The 12,128-nt window shown below is 36.5% G+C and overlaps 1 protein-coding gene across 1 annotated transcript; it reads left to right on the top strand.

The window, feature by feature from the left end:
- Positions 1-10,068: 10,068 nt before the first annotated feature.
- Positions 10,069-11,889, top strand: LINGO2 (leucine rich repeat and Ig domain containing 2). The gene has a single exon (XM_007948142.2). The coding sequence runs from the start codon at positions 10,069-10,071 to the stop codon at positions 11,887-11,889; it is 1,821 nt and encodes a 606-aa protein (XP_007946333.1).
- Positions 11,890-12,128: the final 239 nt, after the last annotated feature.

Below are 12,128 nucleotides of genomic sequence, written 5' to 3'. Positions count from 1 at the left end.
TGCCATCCACACGTAAGGTGGATTTGAATTGAATCTACTTCCTTTTTAAATAATTTTCCACTCTTTTTTTGAGAAAATTCAGCAATTTTTTTTAGTTAGCTAGCAGTCAGCTGTTGCTAAATAAGGGAAAATTCACAAGTATTTGCTAAAGTTAGAGTCAAATATCCATTAGGACTCTCTAGGGATGTAAAGACTTACATGTTCTTGCTTAGCTTGATTGGGGTATAACTTTAAAAAAAATACATTTTACTTTCATTTTTGCATTTAGGAAGTAACTAGAAAGATCAGAAAATTCTTACCACCTCAGACTTTAATCATGATTTAGTATGAATGAAAAAGAGGAATGTAAGTGGGAATTATAGTTGCAAATATGGTTACATCATCAAAAGCCAAATTTTCCCCAAGTTGAGCCTCATTTGTGACAAGCTATGATTGTGCTTATTTGTATTTTAAATATGTTTGAAAAACAGGTAAATGCAAAAATGCATCAGTGATCTTTAGATAGATGATAGATGGAAGAGAGATAGAATGATATTTTTCTGATGCCTAAATCCTTTCTGGACTAATTTATAAATAAACAAAGCATAGAAACAAATGTGTACACACATGCTAGATTCATGTTTAACATTAGTTTACATTTATTTTGGTAGAAAATGACTGCTACTTCCCAATCCTGCTTTCTCTTTATCCTAGGTAAGTAGATAGACTACATTTCCCAGCCTCCTTTCAAGTTAGGTGTGACCACATGACTGACTCTGGGCAATGAAATATGAGCAGAAATTATGGGTGTTATTGTCAGGTCCAGTGGGGAGCTCTGGTGGCAGTGTCTAAAGCATCTGACTGCTAACCAGAAGGCTGTTGGTTCAAATCCACCAGCCACTCCTCAGAAGGAAGATTGAGCAATCTACTTCCATAGAAATACCACCTCAGAAACCCAAGGAGGAGTCATTATGAGTCGAATCAACTCGATGGCAGTGAGTTTGTTTGTTTTTTTGGTCAGGTCTGGTTAATGAGATCCTTTTACAAGTCGTACTCTTGTCTTCCTCTATTGGAATTGAAAGGACTTCAAAGACCAAGTAAAAGATGGAGGCACAGAATAGACAGAACTGAAGTCCCTCAAGGTCTTCATGGAACAAAACTAATGCACTTCTGCTATCTTAAATCATTGAGATCGCAGGATTTATCTGTTACAGAGCCTGGCAGAAAGGTTTATTTGCTTATTTCTATAGTGTTCCAGGTGGGATTTAAGGCAGCTGTCTTGTCTGCACACTTAAAGCCAAAAATAAGCTAAAATGTCTAGGTGCCTTTAGCACTAACCTATAAAGCCAGGTTATCTTCAGACAGATTCTCTTTAGTCATGAATATTCATACTTTAAAGACAGAAAATTGAGTTCAGTTTTTCATGGAACTTTAGAAATAATTCAAAAACCTAAAAAAGAATCCACTCAATAGAATTTTACTTCACTGGATTTTATTTTCCCAAGTAAAATTTAATAACCTTAGGAAGCAAGAGTAGCTATCCACTGTGGTCATATATTTCATCTCTCAAAGACTGAACAATTAACATACAAATTTTTCCTCTAGTAAAAGGAAAGCATTATTTCTTAGCTTTTCTTAATTCTGTCTCAGAGAAATTTCTAATAGGGCAGGAATTTTTGCCTTGGGTATGGTTACCTCAATTTTCTCATGTGTATTACAAGATACTTATTGTCATTGTTGTTAATTGCCATTGGGTTGTCTCCCAGTCATGTTGACTTTATGTATAACATAAAGAAATTCTGCCCAATCTTGTACTATCTTCATAAGAGTTGAGATATATCATGATAGACTAATATAGTGCCTCCAGATAGCCTATCCCCTGAAGTGACTATTTACATGAGGAAAAGTTTTTAGAACTTCAGTTGAGAGAACTGGCACTATTTGCAAAATTTCCTCTTTCTAGAGTACATAATAATAATAAGTAACGTGTGGAGTTCTGTCCTTATATACATTATATCATTTCATTCTCACAATCACACCCCTGTAGCATCAATATTCTTTTTCCCATTGTGAAAGTATTATAACTGAGAATCAGAAAGGGTTAAGATTTTAAAGAGTTTTATTGCTGAATATCTATTCTCTTAACTATTGTCCTATAGTTACAGATTGGGCATTGTGTACCACAACTGAGAGCCATTAGGCCTCATAAACTAACTAACTTTTAATTACTAATTTTAATTTCAGAGACAAACCTCAAAGCTAGAGAAAAACTGCTTTCATCTTTAATAGGTTTAAGTAGAATAGACATACTCTATATGTCCAAGTATTTCCATTCAGGCCAAAAGGAGACTCAGAACTGTAGAAAGGAGCAAATAATTTACATCGCAAAGAGATTAAAATAAGCATAAGAACAGAGGGCTCTTCAGTTCCAGCAAAGATTAAACAGAAACTACAAATTAATGACTTAGGACAAGCTTTGCTAATTGTTCACTAGTCAGTTGAATACAAGATGAGCTCACGTTTTGAAATAGATACAGTCTAGTGAAATGCTGATTCAGAAACACCAAAGCATAGCCCAGAGAGAGAATGAGTAAAATTTGTTTTTCCCTATCTTTCAAAAGAAATGTTACTCTAAAATAAAATTATAAGTCGATTCCAATCCATAGTAACCCCTTTGGATTTCTGAGGTGGTAAATCTTTATGGTAGTAGATTGCCCCATCTTCCTTCTGCGGAGCGGCTGGTGGGTTTGAACTGTCAGCCTTCAGGTTAGCAGTCAAATATTTTAGGCACTGCACCACCAAAGCTCCTTCAATTAATAAAGGGACAATAATTAATTTTTATTAATTTAAAGGACAATAAGAGAGAAAAATAAGGATGCTTATCTGACTACATCCATGACTCTTGCTTGTTCAATTTACTAGCTGTATGCCCATTTTATATCAATTTATATAAATTGGTATTACAATAAATCATATTAACAGCTAATTTCTGTACTGATAGTATCTCACATTATCTAAATAAATTTTACACCAAATGATAACCACAAGCATTTAGCAATCTCTATAGGCAAGGAACTAGAGATCAAAATGTGATCTTCATATAGTTCATAAAATTGATAATCTGCAAATGGTTTATTGAGAGGTATCTACAAGGATAGATAACAGTCTATCCATCCATCTGAGCCAAGACTGATAATTTTTGGTTACAAAATATTGTTATAATATAAAACATGTTATATGTTCTCCAAGTTTGGCCTTTATATTGAATAACTATTTCTTCTTAGGACCTTTGGTGGCACAGTTGGTAAGCATTTGGTTGTTCAAACCAACCAGCTGCTCTGAGGGAGGAAGACGAGACAATCTATTTCCGTAAAGATTTACAATCTTGGAAATATATGGGAATTGCTGCAGGTTGGAATCGACTCGATGCAGTGGATTAGATTTTTGGTTTTATTTCATCCTTACCAAAAAAGACTGTAGAGAAAAGCGTGAAAACACAATGCTTTGGAGGGTATTTGGAGAACATGTAGAAGGATAAATTTTATTTCTGAAGAAAGAGAGTTAAAATCCAATGTTTTCTGCCAGGGTTGGAACTCTGGTGTTCAATTGCTTGATCCTTCAAAGAGCTTTCATAGCTCTGGTGAGTTTCAATACAGGCTCACACTAAAATTGATTTCTCTTAGTTTTCAAATGTTTTTACGACTTTCCCAACTCTGACATTGGTACGGATAAGTATTTCTGAATTTACGGTTTTAGACACCTAGAAGTTATAATCCCATATGAATTTTGGACACCTTTATTCATTAAATCCTTTGATTTCTTTTCTTCCCACTTCACTCTTTTCCATCACCTACCCTCCTCCATTTAGGAAATAGCTTTACTTTTTAAAAAATCCTAACATTACTAGTGTGAAGGTTTAAAGAGATTTCTGTGCTATCCATTTATTGTTTTGTGCCCTTGTTCAGTTGCCAGTAAGAGAACTAAATTAGTCATAGAATTCCCTGGCTAAGCAATTTATCATTACCTTAGCATCCATCAGAGCAGATGTTTCTCTTCTAAACTTTCTTTTTAAACAATATACAGCACCTGTCACCTCTTTCTTTTCTTACTTGTGTTTTAAAAATAATGACTGTTTGAAACTCTCCATTTCTCTTTCATTTTCTACTCTCTCTCTTTCTTTTTATCACTGCAACCCTTTGAAGACCTCCTTCTCCATCTTTCTTCAAATCTGTCTTCAGAGGAAATCCATTTCATTTATTTGGCATGCTTTTTGTCTTGGAAGATACTGCTCCAACAAACCCACCCATTATCCCATAAAAATTATAATAATGACAGCTTTTATTTATGTGTCAGGGTCCCGACATATACCTTCTTTGATTTTCATGTTTATTCTGCTTTAGTGTCATAAATTGGATGCTAAGAATCATAATTATTATTTGTCTACCCATGTCCCACAGCTAAGTGTCAAACTCAGAATTTGGGCCAGATATGTCTGAGTCCAAATTTTTGTTATTCCTGTTCTTTCTTGTTGTTTATTTAAGTGAACACCCTGATGCTTTTGTTTGTGTTTTTCACATGACTAGATTAAGCTGAGAAATAAATACCCAGCATACAAAAAGTGTAAGTACGAAAATTTCCAAGTTCACACAGTAAGCTTAAAAAGCTACTAATCATTGTACCCAAGAGTCCCTTTGATCAGAATTAATGGAAAATCCCTAGTCAGCTCCCTATAGATTTTAGCTTCCTGCTTTATTCTTAATGAAACAAAGTTCATCTTGTCAAACCTTGGTCACAGTTGGACATTACAGGCAAGCTTTGATTGTAAGACTTGAGCTGACAGTGAAAGCTAAATGGAGTCAGCATACTGGCCTTCTGGACTAGCATTGAGGAATATGTGTGATGAGAATAATAAATCACAACCTTCCCCCACAGTTTCCAGGCTATATCAAAGAACTGTGAGACATGACCCAGAATGATCTACTTCTGCCTCGCTGAAGACAATAGTAGAATCAGAGGAGTATTCAAGATCTGAAGAGAGTTTGTCTGTGGCCTGCTTGCTTAGTACTTGTCCATTATCCTTTTTGACTTCACTTTAACTGGAATGAAAGTAACCAATTTTAAAAGGAAAAAAAAAAAAGTAGATACAATCTACCTTAATTGAAATCCCTTCTTTTTTAATTGCAGTCATGTTTGAATTGGATACTGTCATTTCCATGGGAGACATACCCAGAACCAGATTAAGGGATCCAAGCAATGAAAAATCCTTACCTAAACCATTGACAAAATAAATCAGAAATAGAATGCCAATTATCTTCTTAAATAACTGACAAGACATAAATTGGGCAAACTCTGCCAAAGAAGATTGTACTTTCTGGGGTGAAAAAAAATTAACACTTCACTTGTTACCATTAGTTGAAAAGAATCTAAAATGTACAAAACATGTTATAAAAGTTTGATCTTGAACATGTTGTTGTTGTGTGCCACTCAGTCAATTCCAACTCATAGCAATCCTACAGCACAGAGAACTGTCCCATAGGCTTTCCCACTGTAATCTTCAAGGGAGTAGACCACAAGGTCTTTTCTCCCATAGAGTGTCTGGTAGGTTTGAACCACCAAACTTTCAGTTAGCAGCCTAGCAGCTGAGCACTTTAACTATTACTCCACCAGGGCTTCTTTAATCTTGAACATAAAGAACCATATAACAAGCTATATGATAAAAAATACATTTTCTCTGCCCAGCCAAAGGAATACTGAAAAATATTTGGAAAAAAACATTGTTTACATGGGATAAGAAATTATTATTCTACACAGGGAACTCACACATCTTGGCCTAGCACTGGACACAGCTGAAGGAACCAGGAATACCTCATCCTGTTAATTCCCCTAAGCTGCCCATCACAAGAAATGACAACAGGTCCATCCCACCCACTTGCCAAAAACTTGGAAATCATTTCTGCCTCCTTTCTTGCAATCCTGCATCCAATCTATAACTGAAACATTTCTTTTCTGCCTTAGAATAACTCTTGAATCTGTTCCTTTACTCAAACTTATTCTCCAATCCAGACCACTATTATCCCAGGCTTGAAACAATGCAACAGCCTTCTCACTGAGTTTTCAGCTTCAAGTCTTTCCCCCTGCAAGACTATTTTTCATGCTGTAGTCAGATTAATCTTTCTGAAGTAAGTCTGATCATATCACTCTTTTGCATAAAATTCTTAATGGCTTGCCATTGCCCTCAGGATAAAGTGCAAACAGCTTATCACATTTTACAAACCCCTTGTAAATCATTCTCCTAATTACTTCTTCAGTCTCTTTCCTGTCCATTTCTCTCCACAATTTTTGTCCCAGCTATTCTGAACTACTTTCATTTCTCCAAACACATTGTTTCTACCTTTGGACACACTATTCCTTTTGCCTGGAACTCACTTTACCTCCCTCTATGAGGATGGAGAGGGCAAATGGGGGGTGGCTCATAAATGAATATATTCTGTTACAAGGGTCTTTGCAAGAGGGAAATAATTCAATAATAATTCTAAGTAGATTGTGATAAGTTAAAAATGCATATTCTAATCCTTCAAGCAATACTTTAAAATAATAAATATAGATGGAAAGTCAATAAAGTAATTGAAATGTAACACAAAAATATAATTGATTAAATCAAAATAAGGAATGAAGAAAGGAACAAAAAAAAATATGAGAGACAAATAGAATAAAAATCAAAAAAACAAACTCACTGCCATCAAGTCAGATCCGACTCATAGGGACCCCTCCTTGGATTTCTGAGGCAGCATCACTAAGTAAGTAGATTGCCCAATCTTCCTTCTGGGGAGTGGCTGATGGGATTGAACCTCCAGACTTCTGGTTAGCAATCAAATGCCTTAGGCAAAGAATGGGAGCCTTAAATAAAACCATATCAAAAAGTATATTAGATTTAAATGGGCTAAGAATCTATCATAAGGTGGAAATTGTAAAAATCATCAGAATTGATTCAAAAGCTTGAGCAAATCACATATTATTTACAAGAGATGCTTCTTTTTTTTTGGTAAACTACCAAGACACAGATAGGTTTAAAGTAAATGGATGGAAAATGATATACCATGAAAACATTAACTGTAAGAAAGCTAGAATGGCTATATTAATAATCCAAAATAACTGAAGGATGAGGGATATTGTAAGAGATGAAGATCATGTTCTTATTATCAAGGCTTCAAAACACATGAATCAAAAACTTATCAGACTAAAGGGAGAGATAAACAAATTCATGAATTGTTATTTTAACATATTTCTCTCAATTAACATAATAACATTGAAAAAATATGAATAAGGCTATAAAAGTCCTGGACAATACAACCACCTTAACCTAATTGGTGTTTAGGATCAATACACACAATTGTAAATATACATCAATTTCCAATGTGGATGGAATGTTCACCAAGCTAGATCATAACTTGGTTTATAAAACAACTCTCAATATACTTAAAGACTGGAATTTTACAGAGTATGTAGGACAATCTACTTCCATAGTGATACCACCTTGGAAACCCAAGGAGAAGTCACTGTAAGTCAGGTCCAACTCGACGGCACATAACAACAACAACAAATGTTCTATAACTACAACAGAATTAAATCAGAAATAAAAATACAGTAAAACATCTAGAAAATACCTAAGTATCTGTAATTAAACCAACTCATCCTAAATAATCCATAGATCAAAGTAAAATAGAAAATAAATTTTTTAATTAAATGATAATTTTAAAAAATACAGCTGTAACAATGCTTGGAAGATATTTATAGTTTGAAAAGTGTATATTAGAAATGAAGAAATGTCCAAAATCAATGCTCTAAGGTTTCATCTAAAGAAGTTAAAAAAATAGTTTAGAAATTGACAAACTGATTCTAAAATTTATTTTAAAATTAAATTAACTGAAAGATCCAAAGGATCTTTTGAAATGAAAAAAATAAATAGAGGAATAACTATCTAATTTTAAGACTTAAACTTACTATAAAGTGTTACAGTAACCAAGACAGTTGTGGTATTGGTGCAGGAATAGATATTTAAATTAATTAAATAGAATCCTCCCTCACTGCCATCGAATCGGTTCCAACTCATAGCAACCCCTCCTTGGGTTTCTGAGGCAGTATTCTATGGAAGTAGATTGTCCAACCTGCCTTCCAAGGAGTGACTGGGGAATTTGAACCCACCATCTTGTAGGACGTCTATTGTTTTTAATATTTATGTTTATCATCATATATATATGCTCCCAAATGAAATTTAGAATTAATTTTCCAAGTTCAACATATCATTTTAATGTACATATCAATTGAGAAATAATTAATATCTTAATAATATTGAAACTTTCCATCTAAGTTCATGGTTTCTCTCTTTTTAGTAAGTTTTATTTTGTTTTTTCAATAATGCTTGATAGTTGCCTTGTAATTTATGTATAATTTCTTGTTAAGTTTATTCTGAGATATTTGATATTTTTTAGTGATGTAACTTTAATAAATTTTTTACAATATGTTCTAAATAGTTTACTTTTTGGTACATAGGATATATGTTTTACATAGCATACCATGTCGATTTCCTTATTTTCTATTCTTTCTAATAATTTTTCAGTTGATTTCCTATGGTTTCCATGGCAGACATAAATTTATTTTATAAATAATGATAGTTTTGTCTTATTCTTTCCAATAACTATAATTCTTATTGTATGTTTCTCTCTGAGTTATTTGACCAGCATCTTCTGGATCTTTGATTTCTTTCTATATTTAAGGAATTTTTTTTCTATGATTCACCATTAAGTTAGATCCTTGTCCCTACTTTCTATCGATAGGTTTATTTAAATAAACATATCTATAGGTACAGACAGAGAGATAATGTGTAAGCACTTGGTGACTGAAGAATTGTTCTATTAAATTTGCTATTCATTTTTGTCAAGAGTGAATGTTAAAGTTTATAAAATAACTTTTTATCCAAAAATATTTTTTGAAACTACTTAACCTTGAGCAAAATGTGGTGTTTGAATATATTGGGGACCTCAAGTTGAGAAGTTGAGAAGTTCAGCTCAACAACACACCTCTTTGTATTCAGTTGAGCAGTGAGTTCAAGGGCTTCTCAACTGTCCATGTTTCGGACTCACTCATACCTAATCTCATCTGGTACCTATCTAATTCCCTTTTAACAGGTCCACTGTGTTTGAATTTGAATATCAGAGAGTGATAGTTCATGTTTTATAGAAGATTTTTTCTTAAAATTCTGGCTCTTCTCACTTCTCAATATTTAACTCACAGTCTTAAAGAAAGCATTTTCATAATACCCTTCACAATAACCTGATTGTTTCATCCTTATGAGAAATCAAAAAACAATACAGGAAGATTTTAAGGATCACTTTAGTTGCCTCAAATAAGAAAACTCCTTCATGAGGTGAAATTCTTTTCTACAGATTCTGAAAGAAATACACCTTAAAATTTCAGGCTCTTTTGTTTTAATGGAAAATTCATATGTGAAGAAAAAAAAATCAACATCTTACACTGAATAAAACTTTGTTTTGCACTCTGAATCTAAGTGCCTGGTGATTAATGATACTTTGGTTAGCTTCATTCTGAAGGGAAGATGATATCACAAACATTAGTGATCATACCCTGATTCATACTGAGCAGGTTTCCTCTTAGCCATTGACCTCTGTTTCTCTCATTTGAATTCACAATAAAGCCTTTTGTGAATTGTGTGCTGTTTTGCCTCCTTGTCTGTGTCAGATACTATACTAGTCTTTTTAAAGCTGTCAAATATTGAAATTGCCATGACAACTCTAGAAAACTATTACTAGTATCATCCTTATTATCTCCATTTCACACCCAACAAAATTGAAGTACAGGGAAGTGAAATAAATTGTCTGATAACATGCAGCTAACAATGGCAGCCCTCTGGTTTAGACCGAGATCTGTCTGAGTCCAAATCTAGTATCCTTTCCAATACACTTTCTGCTTATTGTCCACTTACCTATCTGTGGCCTTACTCAACTTTCTCTCCCTTCTTTTGCCCTTTCCCCTGCAGGCCCGTGACCAAGGTGTCGCCTAAGAGGTGGAGTCATGCTTCATACGGCCATATCATGCTGGCAGCCATTCCTCGGTCTGGCTGTGGTGTTAATCTTCATGGGATCCACCATTGGCTGCCCTGCCCGTTGCGAGTGCTCTGCCCAGAACAAATCTGTTAGCTGCCACAGAAGGCGGTTGATAGCTATTCCAGAGGGCATTCCCATCGAGACCAAAATCTTGGACCTTAGCAAGAATAGGCTGAAAAGTGTCAACCCTGAAGAATTCATATCTTATCCTCTGCTGGAAGAGATAGACTTGAGTGACAACATCATCGCCAATGTGGAGCCAGGAGCTTTCAACAATCTCTTTAACTTGCGTTCCCTCCGCCTGAAAGGCAATCGTCTGAAGTTGGTCCCTTTGGGGGTATTCACAGGGCTGTCCAACCTCACAAAGCTTGACATTAGTGAGAATAAGATTGTCATCTTGCTGGACTACATGTTCCAGGACCTGCATAACCTGAAGTCTCTAGAAGTGGGAGACAATGACTTGGTTTATATATCACACAGGGCCTTCAGTGGGCTGCTGAGTTTGGAGCAGCTCACCCTGGAGAAATGCAACCTAACGGCAGTACCAACAGAAGCCCTCTCCCACCTCCGCAGCCTCATCAGCCTACACCTGAAGCATCTCAATATCAACAATATGCCCGTGTATGCCTTTAAAAGACTGTTCCACCTGAAACACCTGGAGATTGACTATTGGCCTTTACTGGACATGATGCCTGCCAATAGCCTCTATGGTCTCAACCTCACATCCCTCTCAATCACCAACACCAACCTGTCCACAGTTCCTTTCCTTGCCTTTAAACACCTGATATACCTGACCCACCTTAATCTCTCTTATAATCCCATCAGTACTATTGAAGCAGGCATGTTCTCTGATCTGATCCGCCTTCAGGAGCTTCATATAGTAGGGGCTCAGCTCCGCACCATTGAGCCTCACTCCTTCCACGGGCTCCGTTTCCTTCGCGTGCTCAACGTGTCTCAGAACCTGCTGGAAACATTGGAAGAGAATGTCTTCTCCTCCCCGAGGGCTTTGGAGGTCCTGAGCATTAATAACAACCCACTGGCCTGCGACTGCCGTCTCCTCTGGATTCTGCAACGGCAGCCCACCCTGCAGTTTGGTGGACAACAACCCATGTGTGCTGGCCCAGACACCATCCGTGAGAGGTCATTCAAGGATTTCCATAGCACTGCCCTTTCTTTTTACTTTACCTGCAAAAAACCCAAAATCCGTGAAAAGAAGCTGCATCATCTTCTGGTGGATGAAGGGCAGACAGTCCAGCTGGAATGCAATGCCGATGGGGACCCACAGCCTGTGATTGCCTGGGTGACACCACGAAGGCGTTTTATCACCACCAAGTCCAATGGAAGAGCCACCGTATTGGGTGATGGCACCTTGGAAATCCGCTTTGCCCAGGATCAAGACAGTGGGGTATATGTTTGCATTGCTAGCAATGCTGCTGGGAATGACACCTTCACAGCCTCCTTAACTGTGAAAGGATTTGCTTCAGACCGCTTCCTTTATGCGAACAGGACCCCTATGTACATGACCGACTCCAATGACACCATTTCCAATGGCACCAATGCCAATACCTTCTCCCTGGACCTTAAAACAATACTGGTGTCTACAGCCATGGGCTGTTTCACATTCCTGGGAGTGGTTTTATTTTGTTTTCTCCTCCTTTTTGTGTGGAGCCGAGGGAAAGGCAAGCACAAAAACAGCATTGACCTTGAGTATGTACCCCGGAAAAACAATGGTGCTGTTGTGGAAGGGGAGGCAGCCGGACCCAGGAGGTTCAACATGAAAATGATTTGAGGGTCCACCAATCCCACTACTGTTTCTGTGTCATTTTTGGTAACCACTAGGACACCCTGACACAGTAAAGTGATAGTGTAAGAGGCAGTTTCATGCAGTTGCCCCTGTGTCAAAGCAGGGTCCATGGAAACAGGAGGACTTCTTATGGAGACACACCACCTAGAGGCAGGCAGGCATGTGTCAGAGCCCTTCACACAGTGGGATACTAATTGTTTGCATTGCAAATAGTGGCATTCTGG

This window comes from Orycteropus afer, unplaced genomic scaffold, assembly GCF_000298275.1.
Source record: "Orycteropus afer afer isolate SDZICR_OR568_19922 unplaced genomic scaffold, OryAfe1.0 scaffold00205, whole genome shotgun sequence".
Classification (NCBI taxonomy): domain Eukaryota; kingdom Metazoa; phylum Chordata; class Mammalia; order Tubulidentata; family Orycteropodidae; genus Orycteropus; species Orycteropus afer.
The sequence above is the reverse complement of the archived record's forward strand: the minus strand, read 5'-3'. Positions and strand labels throughout refer to the sequence as shown.